Source organism: Electrophorus electricus, chromosome 11 (genome assembly GCF_041902795.1).
Source record: "Electrophorus electricus isolate QZ-2024a chromosome 11, ASM4190279v1, whole genome shotgun sequence".
NCBI classification, from domain to species: domain Eukaryota; kingdom Metazoa; phylum Chordata; class Actinopteri; order Gymnotiformes; family Gymnotidae; genus Electrophorus; species Electrophorus electricus.
The window spans coordinates 22,068,492-22,085,330 of record NC_137507.1 but is presented as its reverse complement, the minus strand read 5'-3'; the positions used below and the strand labels follow the sequence as shown (position 1 = coordinate 22,085,330).

General features: G+C 36.1%; 2 protein-coding genes across 3 annotated transcripts; one reads left to right on the top strand and one right to left on the bottom strand.

Annotated features, from left to right (window-relative positions):
- Positions 1-1,906: 1,906 nt before the first annotated feature.
- Positions 1,907-9,934, top strand: abcd3b (ATP-binding cassette, sub-family D (ALD), member 3b). Of its 2 annotated transcripts, none has more exons than XM_027031299.3 (23): positions 1,907-2,026; positions 2,321-2,357; positions 2,436-2,534; positions 2,639-2,727; positions 3,386-3,455; positions 4,003-4,100; positions 4,207-4,330; positions 4,449-4,505; positions 4,622-4,764; positions 4,852-4,921; positions 5,024-5,093; positions 5,186-5,283; positions 5,657-5,748; positions 5,929-6,020; positions 6,126-6,198; positions 6,358-6,421; positions 7,473-7,550; positions 7,625-7,690; positions 7,817-7,906; positions 8,027-8,146; positions 8,249-8,353; positions 9,107-9,163; positions 9,374-9,934. In XM_027031299.3, the coding sequence occupies exons 1-23, from the start codon at positions 1,914-1,916 to the stop codon at positions 9,449-9,451; spliced, it is 1,983 nt and encodes a 660-aa protein (XP_026887100.2). In that variant the 5' UTR covers positions 1,907-1,913; the 3' UTR covers positions 9,452-9,934. The 2 variants fall into 2 exon arrangements, with proteins under 2 accessions (XP_026887100.2, XP_026887095.2); XM_027031294.3 differs by having other exon boundaries at positions 2,318-2,357.
- Positions 9,935-11,468: 1,534 nt separating this feature from the next.
- On the bottom strand, positions 11,469-14,731 carry f3b (coagulation factor III, tissue factor b). Its single transcript, XM_027030022.3, has 6 exons — positions 14,478-14,731; positions 14,063-14,180; positions 13,686-13,879; positions 13,103-13,281; positions 12,410-12,578; positions 11,469-12,059 (listed from the first exon to the last, which is right to left on the bottom strand). The coding sequence occupies exons 1-6, from the start codon at positions 14,533-14,535 to the stop codon at positions 11,917-11,919; spliced, it is 861 nt and encodes a 286-aa protein (XP_026885823.2). The 5' UTR covers positions 14,536-14,731; the 3' UTR covers positions 11,469-11,916.
- Between the last annotated feature and the right edge of the window lie 2,108 nt (positions 14,732-16,839).

Genomic DNA, 16,839 nt, shown 5'->3' with positions numbered 1-16,839 from the left:
CTAACCTAACTACAAGCTGGTAAAGTCTTTCAGGCGTAAAACGACACCACGTGACCTTCGAGGATCTGTCTGATTGGCTGGCAATGTGTTCTTGTCTGTTTTCTGTGTAAAATACTGCTGTGTCAAAACCTCCGGTACGCAGTCGAAAATGTAGTATCAGCACCTAAGTACTAAGGCGAACAGGTGTCACGTAAACATCTAACTTGTATGCCAAATAAAATGTATTCTGTGACAGATATAAGAATTTTATTTGGGCCTGTACTGTTGATACAGTTGATAAATTACTACAAAACGTCAAATGCACATAGTAGGCTTAATGAGTAGGTGATGTGATGATTTATGTCACTACAACATACTGACCTGTACCTCCGTTTGTGGCACAATTGCTCTTCACAGCATGTTAAAAGATGACAAGTAAGACTTGTAAGTAAGATATATGAAAGAAATAATCAAGTTGAATATGTTAAAACTAACAGTTCTGAAAGAAAGCTGAAAGCCCTGACCATGATCACCAACGTGATTCTTTCTTTTTTCCCAAAAAAATAAACTGTGAACTAATCAAATACCTAAATTTTAGGAAGATGACATTGGTACCAAATTTCTATAGTGCTTGAAATGTACAGCATTTTGTTTTGTCAAAAAATCGTCTTGTCTCATATTTTCAGTAAAGTAGTAGCCTAATATTATTACTACTATAATACTAATAATAATACTCAGGAATAATAAATTCTATATTAAATACTGGTCTTTGTTGATGCTTTCCGTTTTGTGGAGCTCAAACTGCTAACCTAGCTAAAAACGTCTTAGTGATTAGATTGCTTCTAATGATATTAAAGTGCCATTGCAGTATGAACTATTTCAACTTTCCATCTTTCTGTAGTTTTCTCACTGCAATAATAAGTCTTTATATGCAATTACTCTCAATTTCTCCAACAGATGATAACAAATGTGAAAAAAATATATCAATGTGTCAAATTAGAATCGCCTAAAGAAATAAACATCAGTACAAATGACTCAAGTATTGCATCAGCCTGATAACAATGTAGCCCTCTTTTTTGACAGTAAATCCTTAACAATCACACTGATATAAGTGAAATAAAATAACTCAGTTCCAAAATTAGTCACTGTTTCTGTTTGTCTGATTATTGTCGATTCTATTGTGTTTTGTTTGATATTTTTAAATAAACGGTTATAACTATACTTGTAACGTTGAAAAAAATGTTAGGAACACTTGGACAAAAATCTAAATAAAACACGCTTAAAAAATACTGAATGAGAGATCTGGCAATTTGTCTAATATATAGAGAGAGGTCCACTGAGTGCCCACTACAGGAATTAGGTTACAATTAACCCTAAATAGCTATTGGGTGTTGGGTAATAGACAGTGCATCAAGGTAGCTCACCCATGAATGGTATGTTTTTTAATTGCTAATCAATTCTTAATCATGAACAACTCTGTACACGTTAATTTCACGTTTTAAAATTGGTTTTATGTAGGCCTACACTAACTATGTACACTAAGTCAGACTGAGTCAAAGTACAGCACAAGTAATAAATTATCTTGAAATTACCTAAATTTGTGCGCATACATATGACTCTGGCTACATCTTGTGACATAAAAGACGTATTACATGTGGATTCTACTCTATACTCCCTGTAGTCACATAATAAAGGTCCTTTGTAAGAACAAAAATTAAAAGTGACGCTGAGTTACATAGACAGACCTATAAGCTCAAAACATGCGAACATTTTCAGTAAGAATATTCAATATGCGCATATCTAAATTAAAGCTGAATTACAAAAGACAATTTAAAATAGATAGGTAAAGCACTTTTGCGTTAGTGAAAAGCACCAAAAAAGCTATAGCTTGACGTCCGGTGGGGGCTGGCTTCCCGATTGGCTCTAGTGTAAATATGGCGGCTATCAGTAAGTATCTGACAGCCAGGAATTCTTCAGTTGCAGGTGCTTTGGTATTTACTTTATACATATTGAAACAGAGACTACGTTCTTCGGAATCACATTATGGGTAAGATCATTTGTTTCAAATAATGCCGTCGTTCCTGTGATGCTGATGCTTGCTAATCGATGTGACGCTGAAACCTAACCAGGTTGAATATTACACCGGCGTATGCATTCAGACGTTAGCTATATTGGGAAAACGGTGTGTATTTATTCTAAGATGGTTATAGAAATCTAGCCCCTATTGAACCACGTGCCTTTTTCTTTTCTTTTTTTCATTCAATTTATTTCATTTGATTTCTGTGGTCGTTAAGTAACATCCGGAGATGACTTGTGACCTTTTGGTTTTATTTCTCAGCAGCAGCAAGAGGACATCAGAACTATTCTTTGACAATGATGTAAGTGTCCTATCTTTCCAAGAAATATTTTTTTGTAAAAATTCAAACTGATTTATATTAAACAACTAACATTTTCAGAAGGAGGACAAAAAAGACCAGGCTGTTGTGGACAACGTTTTCATCAGTCGCATTTGCCGTGTCCTGAAAATCCTGGTGCCACGGGTGTTTTGCAAAGAGGTGATTCGTTGTTTCGGCATTGCCAGTGTGTTTTGTTATTGAATGTGTTATTTCAGACTGAGTACTAAAATGTGTGATTACCTCTGTTGGGTTTTCATCTACAGTCAGGATATTTGGTCCTCATTGCTGTCATGCTTGTGGCTCGAACCTATTGTGATGTATGGATGATCCACAATGGGACAATGATCGAGAGGTAAGCAGACCAACAGGGCCTTTTATGTCACAAATGTAGTCAATGCTCAGTTTTAATTACAAGTAACTACATGGTACTAACTCTCAGGCTTTGTACTGTAGCAAAGAGTTGCCGCTTATTAAGCGGGTGATGCTCTGAAACAGTGTTACACTTTTTTTTTAAGCACTTCTGTGACTGCCAGGGAGGCGGTTCTGACCAGCAGAATTCAAGTTCTTCACATAAATACAAAATTATGATCTTCATGGATTCTGTTCTGCTGATCATTTTCTCCCTTCATACATAAAGATAACGTTGATGTTGCTATTAATGCCGCATAAATTAATATATGATTGGCGTTACGATGTTCCCTTATTGTCAAATACATTTCTACCACTAGGTGTCAATGCAGGGATGGCTTGGCTATTATAGGTTGCACATACTGGGCCGTTACATGTAGTCAGCCCAGTTTTTCCAGTCTTGTGTACGGTCTTTAGACAGATGAGATGTCTATTTAAAACGCCTTCAATTGTGTGTGTGCGTGTGTGTGTGCGTGTGCGTGTGCGTGTGCGTGTGCGTGTGCGTGTGCGTGTGCGTGTGCGTGTGCGTGTGCGTGTGCGTGTGCGTGTGCGTGTGCTTGTGCGTGTGCTTGTGCGTGTGTGTGTGTTTGTGTGTCTTGCAGTGCAATCATTGGACGATCAACTAGAGCTTTCAAGTCATACTTATTCAGCTTTATTGCTGTCATGCCATTTGTGAGTTTATTGTTAATTGAATTTATGAATCTAAGTTATTAATATAATATAGAAATTATCATATATTTTATTGTTTTACACTGTGTAATTCTAAGCTTTATTTATAATGCATCTTTAGTGCACCTTAAAATGCCTTGCTAAATACTAATGTAAAGAAATGTTTTTAGCTGTTTTTGAAAATCAGTGACAGGAGATTGATGGATGTTTACTGTTGATGTGTTCCAGATCTTTGATGCACAAAAATAGAATATAGCCTCTTTTTAAATGTTATACATGGAACATGGAGAAGTCTAGTACTTGATGACATGCATGATTTGTAATACTTAGCAGGCACTCAAAGATGTAGGAAGGTGCTAAATACTTAAGAGATTCAAAAACTAGTAGTAAAAGTTTATAGGGCATTCTAAAGGAACCTGGCAGCCAGTGGAGTGATGCTAAAACTGGTCTAATATGATCTTGTTTTCTTGTCCATGTTAATATTTGTAGTTTGTTTGTGGAAGTTTTCATAACTTCCATGAAGCAAGTCTCATATGTTTTCCCTAATCAGATCTCTTTAGTCAATAATGTCCTGAAGCTGGGTCTGAATGAGCTCAAACTCTGCTTCCGTGTGAGACTCACGCAGCATCTATACAGCAACTACCTGAAGTAAGCTTCTGCACATTAGCCATCAGTGCTGAAACTTCACCATGATTCATCATCAACTCAACTCATGTGAGAGGAGAAAAGTCTTTAGCTCCTCATATTTCCACAGAGGGTTTACCTACTACAAAATTGGTAACCTGGATAATCGCATTGCCAATCCTGACCAGTTGCTTACCCAAGATGTTGAGAAGTTCTGTAACAGTGTGGTGGACCTGTACTCCAACATCAGCAAGGTAATCAGATCTCCACAGAGAGATGTGTGCTGTCTCCAGTGTCATGCACACACCTGGCTCTGTCCTCAAATGTTCTCTGTCCATGAATAACAAATGCAGCCTCTTACTGTCCCTGCAGCCTCTGCTGGACATTTTCCTGTACCTCTTCAAGCTGACCACAACCATTGGCCCTTTGGTGAGTTTAAATTTTGAAAGCCAGAACGTCATGCTCTTATTGCCCCTGTCTTTCTGCTACACCATTTGACATGTCATTGAGTAACTTCTGTTGGACATTTCCTTGCTGTCCTGCAGGGCCCTGCTGGTATGCTCAGTTACCTGGTATTCTCTGGCCTTCTGCTGACCAGGCTACGGAGACCAATCGGCAGGATGACGGTGACTGAGCAGAAATACGAAGGAGAGTTCAGATATGTCAACTCCCGCCTCATCACTAATAGGTATCCAAGTGTCCCTGCCTGGATTCTGTTTTATGTCACTGCTTCAGATGGAATCCCATAGAACACTGTCCTTGGGTGATTTTACAGTGAGGAGATTGCATTCTACAATGGAAGCAGGAGGGAGAAGAGGAGCATCTATGAGACTTTCCAGAAGCTGGTATGGATCTCCTAAAGGGACACCAAGCTCCATGCAGTTCACCATGCAGCAAGAGTTTGTGAACATTTTAGTACTCTTTTTGTGCTCTTCTGCCCCCTACAGGTGGATCACTTGAACCGCTTCATTTACTTCCGTTTCTCTATAGGCATCATAGACAGTATTGTTGCTAAATGTGAGTTTGGGGGTGACTAAGTGGGAAGAGATGAAAAACTACTTACATGCAGACCCTGGAATATACACAAATATTATTCTCTGTTTCCTCAGACATCGCATTGGTGGTTGGCTACCTGGTGGTCAGCCGACCCTTCCTAGATCTTAAGAACAAGCGTCATCTCCATAGCACACACTCTGAAAGGCTGGAGGTAGGCTTTGAATTAACAGGGACTGGGAAATGTGTGTGAAAGTGCTTCTAACTGTGTCAGAGAGATGGTCAGGTTATGTTGACGGGCACAGAGATGACAAAGCTCTCAGACCTTTGCTGTCCATATATTCTGTACATTGACCACTACTGAAACCCATTTAACTTTCATTGTCTCACATGACTGCTGATCGCTGAACATTGGAGTTAACATATTCTTTCACAAATCTCATGGGATATGCATCTTTGTTTACATTTCCCAGTCCGGACATACAGGCAGAGTGAATGGTCATATATGTAACAGTTGGGTTACATTGTGCTGTGTGAGCCTATCTGGACAGCAGCTTCACTGTGTTGTTGTTGGGCTCTTTGAGCAGGATTACTACGAGAGCGGACGCATGCTTCTCAGCCTAGCCCAGGCTTTGGGCCGGATTGTGCTGGCTGGCAGGGAGATGACCAGGCTCTCAGGGTGAGGACTTCTCTTAATAAACCTCATCACCTGTAATATGACCTGTCATGTCACTGTTCAAAATGTATGGGAAGAAACTGTGTGGGGAAATTGCTGTGTAGTGTGAACAGGAGTTAGGAGACTTTAGGAGACCAATCCTGTGAGTTTTGGTCAGCCTGACCCAATGAGTTCCCTTTGCAGGTTCACTGCAAGGATCACAGAGATTCAAGAGGTTTTAAGAGAGTTGAACTGCGGCAAATATGAACGCACAATGATTTCCCAGATAGGAAAAGGTTTGGGTCTTTGTGTTTTGTCATTATTTGAAAATGACAATGACTTTTAGTTACTTAAAGATGATGATATATTTCATATTTTCATGATCTTTCATATTTTCTCAGAGTCAGAGGCAGTAGAGAAAATGAGGCTGGTCCCTGGTAGTGGAGAAATTGTTAATGCAGATAATATCATCAGGTAAGACCCAAACACAGTGTAAACCTGGTTACCAATCATAACTCCACATATCAGTTATAGATCACTTACAGTTTAGGAACTCCATGCCATGTCAGTTAACATTTAAGAGGCTCACCTTACATACATTATAGGAGATGTAAGAGATCTGTTCACCCACAGGTTCGAGCACATACCTCTAGCAACACCCAATGGAGATCTCCTGATTCATGACTTATCCTTTGAGGTTGGTGTTTTATTCCATCTTAAGCGGAAGCTTGATTCTGCTCAGTATGTAATTGCATTTTTATAATGTGTAAGCTGTGATGCCTTGTTTCATTTCACCAGCACCTGTGGACCTAACGAGAATTACTGGCTCATATATCTTCTGAAAATGGCTCAAATGTGCAGAACATTGCAGCCTTCATCAAAATCTTTGCTGCCAAAGAACCAGTGCTCAACAGGAATAGCCTTTGGCACAGATAAAAGCCTTCAAGAACATGCCATAAGCATACAGCATGCTGCACCTGCAAGCAATGGGGCCATTTATTTCTAGACCCTCTTTTTATTTTCCTAAACAAAATGTACTTAATTTATTTTTTACTGTTTTATTGAAAAAGCAACAAGGCCGTTTATCATGGATAAGGGCATTTCAGGCAATACGTGAAGCTTTTATAAAACTGTGACAAAAACAACATGATAAAATATATTAGTGCTCAATAAATAATTACAATTATTATTATTAACAATATTCACAATTTAAAAAAAATAATAAAATCCTCCAGGCAATATAGTCTGCTAACAAGTTTGCTAATGCTAGCTAGCATCACAACAGTGCGATGCTGAGAGGGAGGAAGCGAGATGTGAGTGCACAGAAGCTTTATTCTTTATTCTCCACATGCAGAACAAAGCAAAAGGTGATTCATGATTCTATAGCTGGAAAGGAGCGGTGTGTGCATGTGGCAGTGGTATGTCCTTCAGGCAAGGTGCCTGGCGTACCATGAGAATCAGATCAGTCTCTTCAGTGGAGGATTGCATTAGTTCAGAATCCAGTCTTTATGATGTGATCATAGGTGTGCACATATCTAGGATTTTAACAGCTACCAACGTGGCTCAGCCAATCAGATTTTAGGACTGGAACCTTTTTGATTTGTAACTCTTTGTGTAGGCGAGACTTGTGTAGGACAGATGGGTTTTCTGTCTCAGTCTATTTCAGCAGATATGGTGAAAACACTATTTGGTCCTGTTTGTTTCGGGACAAGCATTTTGATCAGATCAGATGTTCTCTTGTTTTTCAGGTGTCATCAGGGACCAATGTTCTAGTGTGTGGCCCCAACGGTTGTGGAAAGAGCTCTTTGTTTAGGGTGCTGGGTGAGGTGAGAAGTTCACACTTATATGAGAACTTTACTTTTAAAAGTGTTTAGTCACTTACTGTGGGTGTGTGCCTCAGCTGTGGCCTCTGTTTGGAGGACGTCTCACCAAACCTGAACGAGGGAAGCTCTTCTACGTTCCCCAGGTAAGGATAACTGCACATAGGCCTACACAGAGGAAATATCTTTATTAGTTTGTTTTATGTAGGGAGGATTTTCACGGACAGGCTAAGCTGAAGATAAGGTTTATTTGTGTGTGCGCGTGCGTGCAGAGACCATACATGACTATTGGTTCCCTGAGGGATCAGGTTATATACCCTGACACACATGAAGACCAAAGAAGAAAAGGAACTTCTGATAAGGTACAATGACAAGTATTATCAAAACTAAAGCAGGAGAAAGCATAATTGTAGATCCATGAACCTCTGTGTTAGCGAGCAGAGGGGCATTGTGGGAAATGAGCATGTGGGAACTGCGAACAGGTGCTGAAGGAATACCTCGACAACGTGCAGCTGGGCCACATCCTGGACAGAGAGGGTGGCTGGGACAGTATCCAGGACTGGATGGACGTTCTGAGTGGGGGAGAGAAGCAGAGGATGGCTGTAAGTGCCATCTTTCCTACTGAAAGGGAAATGATGCAATGCTGTTTCTGCACCTACCTGTATGTTTACTTGTTTGGACTCACTAGTAATATCTGGGTTCAGATGGCCCGCCTGTTCTACCACAAGCCCCAGTTTGCCATCCTAGACGAATGCACCAGCGCTGTGAGCGTGGATGTGGAGGACTATATCTACAGCCACTGCAGGAAGGTAGTGTGCACGATGCACTTCCTATCAGAGTATGAGAAGGTTGCCTACTGCAATGGAATTCCACCACATGCTGGAATGTCAGATTTAAAATTAAAACTGGTATCCCTTTGCCGTGTGATGCTTATATTAATGATGCACCATAGTGATGCTTCATGCAGTTGGACAGTAGGGGTCAGACAGTCCATCTAAATGCTTGTTGTCTTCATACAAAATAATTTAAGGGGGATTTTTTTTTTTTTTCTTTTGCAAGCTGTATGATGTCCTGAGTGGTAAAGGTGCAGCCCTTTTGAGCATTTTGTAATATTTATATTGCTGGATAAATTGGGAAGGGCCACTGAGTTCTGTATATGTACTGCACACCAGACAAATCTCTCTCATTCCCTTTGTCATGTATTACATATTTTAAGATGTTTATTACATAGTTCCAGTATAGCCCTCTGGGTGGTGCCCTTGGTCAGCCTCCTCCACTGGCTTCAACCCATTGTTCACAGGAAAAAGTGAAAAGAATATCTCTGACGTACCTGTGCAGACAGAATTTGGAAGAGCTGTAAAGTTGAAAACCAGAATTAAAATATATAGCAGAACAATAGTGCACCATCAATAGAGTAACCAGAAATCCTTCTTGAAAGACTGTTCAGGAAATTCAGGAGATACTTGTAATGTTCTTTCTCTACACAGAGAGTGCATACAGCATCAACAGACAGAAACCAAGCCTCCTTCTAATGCTTCCCTTTATCTGTGGACATGTTTCAGGTTGGAATCACTCTGTTTACAGTCTCCCACAGAAAGTCTCTCTGGAAACACCATGAGGTAAATCCCAATATATAGCTCAAACCAGGGAGCGAGGGAACGGGGGAGGGAGGGTTGGTTTAATAGAATTGAATAAAATGAAAAATTTTAATTTCATGAAAAATTTAATTTTATGAAAAATTATAAATATCTTCCTGGGATGATGTCCTGTTGCATCTGACCCTGTTTTTGACCACAAAGCAAAATGTTTTGGTTTTTTTTTTATTGTAGTACTATTTGCACATGGATGGGAGAGGAAATTATGAGTTCAAGCCCATCACCAAGGAGACTGTGGAGTTTGGTTCCTGAGCTTGGGACATGTGGACAGGGGTGTGATCAGGGCAGAATTGCAAATCCGTCCATTTTCCTCTAAGATGGCTTTGTGTTAGAAACATATTCCTTTTTCTCTGTCCTGGAGGAAATACCAAGATAAATCTCTCAGCGAGAGTTCTGTGGCCTCAAATGATTTTCACATGAAGGTCCTGTTGATATCTTTTAATATGCGTGAAATGTTTTGTGTAATTTAAATAATATCTGGTTTGTACTTCTCTATAGTACTTCAAGTATTTAAAAAAACTGTCTCTGGTCTATAATGGTACTGCTAGTCTTTTTGCTTGTATTTCTTTGTTTTTAGGACTTATCCAAACACTACTGTAAACCACTGTCTCAGCTGTATTATATTTAATAGTAACAAGTTGTTTATGCTTAAATTTAAGTGTAAGGTGAATTAGGGCTGTGTATTAAATAATACTTTTATTTATATAAATGTGTATGTATATTTAAATGTGTATGTGCATGCATATATATATATATATATATATATATAAATAAAGAGATATATTTATAAATAGATATATATATTTAAAAAAATATATATTTATAAATAGATATTTAAATAAATATATATACTTATCAATATATATTTATTTATAAATATATATATCTATTTATAAATATATCTTTTTATATATATATATATATATATATATATATATATATATATATATATATATATATAAAGAGATATATTTATAAATAGATATATATATTTATTTATATATATATCTATTTATAAATATATCTCTTTATATATATATATATATATTTATATATATATATATATATATATATATATATATATTTATATATATTTTTTATTTAAATATAAATAAAAATATATATTTATTTGAATATATTTATATTTATATATATTTATTTATATTGAAATAAATATATATATAAATATACTTATTTAAATTTATATTTTTATTTTATTTAAATATAAATATATGTATAAATATATATATTTATTTTTATATATATCTATTTATATTTAAATATATATATTTATATTTAAATATATATATATTTAGATAGATATATATTTTTATTTATATTGAAATAAATAAATAAAGATATATATTTATAAATATATATATTTATAGATATATATATTTATATATATATTTATAAATAAAGATATATATTTATAGATATTTATAAATATATATATTTATATATAAATATATATAAATAAATAAATATTTATAAATATATATCTTTATTTATATTTTTATTTAAATATAAATAAATATATATATATTTATTTAAATATAAATAAAAATATATATATATTTAAATAAATATATATATATTTATTTATATTTAAATAAATATATATATATTTAGATATATATATTTATATTTAAATAAATATATATATATTTATATTTAAATAAATATATATTTATATTTAAATAAATATATATTTTTTTATTTATATTCAAAAAAAAATAAATATATATATATATATATATATATATATATATATATATATAAATAAATAAATAAAGATATATATTTATAAATAGATATATATATTTATAAATAGATATATATATATTACACCCATCTTGCCATATGCCCTAGTTTTTCTGGCAATTTGAGCAAATATCTCAACAAATTTTCTTAATCTTCTTTTGTTTGAACTGCCATGTTCAGCACACATAGAAACCATTTTTACAAACACAGATGAAGACAATTGAATAAATGAAAACTTGTTTTTTTGCAGCACCCGCTTCACTATCTCATGCGTTTTCCAGTGGTGTGTCAAATGCTTAAGTACTTCAAGAGTATATTTGTCTTCTGTAGGTGGCACAGTTGAGAATTTCAGATTAAAAAAAAAAATACTGTTGCAGAATGAATGTGTTAACATCCCAAGACACTTTACATGTGACAGATTTAACATAAAGCTGTTGAGGAAGCAGATTCAAATTAGTTCTAAGTTAAAAGGTTGGCAATCTTTAACAGACTGTGGCAGGAAACCTTTATTATGGAACATAAGACTTTATTCAGTTAATCTGTGTAGTTACATGTTTGGTGTCATTATATTAAATAAATCTTATACATGTGAGGAGTTGTAAGAAAATAAAAATTATGTATCTAATAAATATAGCAGCTAATATACATATATTTCTCCCAAAGAAGTAGACTTTCAATGACTACAACCAAACAATTTGACAAAAGGATGCAAATAAAGCAACTCCTTGGCAATGACCCATTTTAGTCATAAATGTTCAAACTGATTTTTTGTTCTCCGTTTTCTGTTCTCTGAAAGTTCACTTGGAGTTCATCAATACTGGTCATTAACTGCTCTACCATTATCAAAACTATAACTGGGATATGTATGACATACCCTGTAGTTTTATTGTTTCACGGAAACCATCATGCAGTCTTTCAGAGTCGGCCATTTTGCACGGCCCTTCACACCCTGGCTACACATGAGAAACGACCTGTTTCTCCTCTCCTGGCTTGTACCCACACACTCGCTTGCAGCAGGTCACGACAATGATGATGACTATGATGAGCAGGGACATGACCACAAGAGACCCAACTCCGATGGTCCACAGGCCATACTCTGAAAGGACAGAGGTTCAGCAAGAAAGGAGCATTACTTACAGTTTGTTTTAATGGGATTAATCACATACACATCACTGCAATCAACATTTTTTCCTGCCCTAAACTAGGTTGAGTCAAGATGTAATTTCCTAATATTTCTATGCCTCTTGTGGCTATTTTATTTATGGAAACAGCCTGACAGCGCTACGAACTCCTCTGCAGTGAACACATGAGTCACGGACCACGGCGTGTCATCCTTCCTGTGCTGTCTGCTGACCTTTCACCTAGCCGCCACGACCACTGCATCTCGTACGTGTACTTTGCTAAATTAATCAATGCAGGACAAACAGGGCTGGGATTCCGACTCACCCTCAATGAGGCTTCCTTCCTTTGCTGGCGAGCACTTGGGAGGACTCCACTTGCCCGTTTCCTTGCGCCCTCTCCGGGAGGGGATGTACGCAGCCACGCTGAAGCAGTAGCTCTCACCTTTGTCTAGTTCATTCAGTTCCACCTTATTCTGATCCACAATCATCTCAGTCTGTGGGAAAAGCATCAGAAATACTGACTACTCACATCAGCATCAGGAATATTATAATGTTCATTGTTTCCCCCACATACAACACACAAGATGATAAATGTGTTGGCTTTAATTTTAGTTAGTACCCTGTAATCCATTAGATAATGGGACTTTGTGGTCATTGCCAACTTCTTGGTGTAATCAGGGGTTTTAGAACAGCAGAGCAACTACCCCATTAATTTTCAAAACTGAATATAACTGAATTTTCTTTAAATTATATTATGTAACACAATGATACTGTAATGTTTTAAATCAATGAGTGTTAATCTATTTTCTGCTGAATATTTGAGTGTAACAGGTAAGGCTAATAGTAACATCTGCCAGCATCAGTGGATACATAAATAAATCAAATGTCAGACAGCCAAAATAGATGCCCTAGTCTGACTGCTGATTCAGTACAAGATGCTCATTCCTAATGTACATACATGCGTCCTTCACATTCCCAGCTGAGACGCAAATGATTTCCATGTTTTCCTGTCACTCACCTTTCCTGTGCTTCTAGCTCTGCTGTATATAATCTTGTACTTCAGGTGTTCTTTAAAGATGTCACGGAGTGTTAAATGACGGCCATCTTTATACAAAGCAGTCAGCTGGTCACGAATGTAAATCACAATCGTCTTGTTTTCATTAATCTTGATTCTGAAGTCAGGTTTTCCTATTACAGCTGAAAACACACACACAGGGTCAGTGAGTCCTCCACCACACAACACACACACACTTTGAGCTGACAGATGGTTTAATTGTAGCAAGGAATCTCTGCACCTTATTCAGAAAATAAAAACTTTTTTACACATAAATTCACATATATGTGAATGTCATTTACACCATTTAATTTATTACATTTATTTTTACCCAATTTTGTTTTCTGTGGATGACTTATTTATGTTTTATCTTGTTAAACGTTAACATTTATTCCATGTTTTAATAAAGTAAATGATAATGGTATGATGGCTCTCCTCCATAAATCATCTCTCTCTTGGTTTCCCCCTAGAAGACGATGTCCAGAGAAACAATACCTGTTAAGGACTGTTAAGATACTGTCAAATAAACAAATGAATGCAAACTCACTATCACTGTAAGGGCAGAACTTCTTAGACTGAGTGTACGGAAGCTCCACCAGATCCATGCCCTGGCTCACTAGAGGCTCTGTGAGGACATCAGCCATGTAGGAGATCTTCAGATCACGAAGCTCGTTGGTCAAGTCGCATGCTGTCTCCGTGCTTCTGATACAGTGCGGGTTTCGCTGTTTGTCCTTTCCAACTCTGCAGAGACACGTGGATAATGACTGTTATGAATTAAAATAAATCCATTTCTTGCCTTTCTCAAAATCATCCCTTGTGTGCATGATTTAAAAAAGTGAGATTAGAAAATAATAATAAAAAAAACTCTTTAAGCCATTTTCACAACTAAACTGTTTTAAAGAATGTGAAGAAAAGTATATTTACTTGGAGAATTCCACTGTATGAGTGTAGTTGAAAGGTTTAGGTCCCCATCTTAGAATTGTCTTGAAGTTGTGTGATGCCCAGGTTACATTCTTTGCTCTGGGAAGATAGTCTTTTGATGCTAAAAGGAAATAAATAAGTTTTTAAAATATGGCAATAATACGTACACTAAGCCTAATAAATATGAGAATAATTTAAATTTTGAATATAGGTTACATTTTGAATTTAGCACACGTTGCAGAACAAATGCGACATTACGCAGTTTGGCTGGGCGTACTTTATTGAAACGGTTGTCTGCGCACAATTTCTTGCGCATCAAATATTTTAATCTTAAATGGTAACATTTTTTATTGCCTGTTCACTAAAATGTTAAACCAAACATCGATAACATGAAATGCAATTGTAGCAGCTTTCTTACCCGAGGATGTGCCAAAGAAGTTAAAGAGAAGGAAAAACAGTACTGACATGGAGTTCATGTTTTTTTCCCCTTAACTTGTGGTATTTGACCGTTTAAAGTCCAGCCTCCTGTAAGAACTCCACTTCTTTGATTATCGCTCGTCAATTGAGGTTGGTAGTGGTCCTCGTACATTTATACTTTTCCGATTAACTGTCGCAAACAGCCAAAAACACCTTTGAGTCATCCAGTTTTTTCCTCCCACAGCCCATTGAGAAGGTATGTGATTTTGTCACGTAGAAATAGCTCAACCCCTGACCAAATTTGGTCATCTGGACAGACCGGGGCAACTCCTGTTCCAGTGTATCTAGCAGGACAGCATACTGATTCGTCTAGAGCGATGTTATTTTTACCACCAAAAATAAGCTACATTTATGAAAGTGATTATTATTTTAATGTTTTTCTATAAAGTGCAGCTTGCATGAGAATCAAATTGCATTGTAGTCCTTGAGTGAACTAGTTTATGGCCACCAAGTGTTAGTATAATGGATGTTCCATAATGTAAAGAAGAATCACTGGAAAACATGACTTAATGCTCCTTTAATAATAATACTATAATTTTTGGTATTTTACTGCTTTTTGTCAGATGAGTAAATTAACAGATGAAAAATTGATGGGTGACTACATGACGCTTTGCTGAAGTGAAAGTCAGTTACCAGATTTTCTATCTAATTACTGTATGTGTATTTTGGTAACAAATATAAATAAAACTCAATGCAATAATGCAATACATGTATTATTTGGTACCCTCCGTCCCTACTTCACCGTGGTCTTAGAAAAATGCATTTAGTTGTGATACTAGGCATTTTGAGTATCACAACTAAATGCTGATGGCCACATATCATACAGAGCAATAACTGCTGGAGTGAAATAGTTTTTGAAGTTCACATCTTTGTGTTAATCATTAGGACAGACAACTGAACATATGACTGTAACGTGGAGCAATCAGAACATTGTATTGTATTTATGTTATTTACAATAACATTTAACAAGACACATGTTAAACTCATGGAGGATGAGAAAATGCAGACAAGGGGTGGAATATCAAGGAAGCAAAGCAAAACAAAGACAGGGTAATCGTGATAACGAATATGCTAGGGAGTGATCAATCATGACAATGACACGGTGGACAATTCAAATTAATAAAGATGAGAAGGCTCATTGTTAATTTTTACACTAACTCACATACATAATAGACGATATGAATTGTGGGGGGTTGTGTCTTCCCACATAGTCATGGGTATAGGAATCATTATTGACTATCAAGTGACTTTAACATGTTAGTCCAATAGAAGGCTAGTATTATGACAGACTATATGCCTAACACAGTATTTTTCCATTGCATTTATTTCACACATAGCCTTTAAAAAAAAGGTAATCTGTAGCTGTGTACAAGTCAGTTATCAGAGTGTTGCTAATTGAAAAAAAAGACTGAGTGACGACATATTTCTATTTTATTTTCATCATATACTGCAGTTCAAATATTTCACAATAGCAAAGTTGTTCCTTTCACTTTCTGAGAGGTTAAAATAGTTGTTAACTTCCACTTACTGCATCATGGGTACATCACAGGCATGACCCTGTTGCTCATGAAGTTCTTTCTTTCTTTCCATCCATCCATCCATCAAAATGTATCTCAGCAGCTAAAACTGTCCTTACATACAAATCACATACATAAAAGATTTCAGTCAGGATTTTGGCTTCATTACAATCCCAGGACAGTACTGGTAATAATCTCTTACTGGCCTACAGGCAGAGCTGCAGCTCTTTGTTTGGATTTCTAAATCTCAGTGCCATGTTTGACACCATAGATTACAATATTCTACTAGATACAATAATACAATTTGAGTTTAGGGAAATAGCACTACACTGAATGAGATCATATCTGGTTAACTGATCATTTTAAAGTAAATGCTGTATTCTCAAATGCTTTGAAAATAATATTAATCTAATTAGCTTTTTTTGCTGCATGGAGTATAGTTGTGAAACACCTTTATGTTATTACTGGCTAAACTTTCACTGAATGCACATAGAGTTAACATTATTAAACAGCCTTCTTCTAAGAAATGTTGTTAAGATAATAAATATGCTCACCATCTGATTCATAGAAAACAGATTATTGCTTATTTGTGATGATATACTGGAGTACAAATACTGTGAGTACAAATAACTATGTCATTTGCACTAGAATAAAAATAATTGCACCAGATTGCTGGCCCATGATAAAATCAACGTGTATTATTTTCTCATTATTTTGTCATGTCAAGGATGCTACATACAGAAGAAAATGGCTTAGCAGAGGGAGCAAAATGTTGTGTGAGCCAGT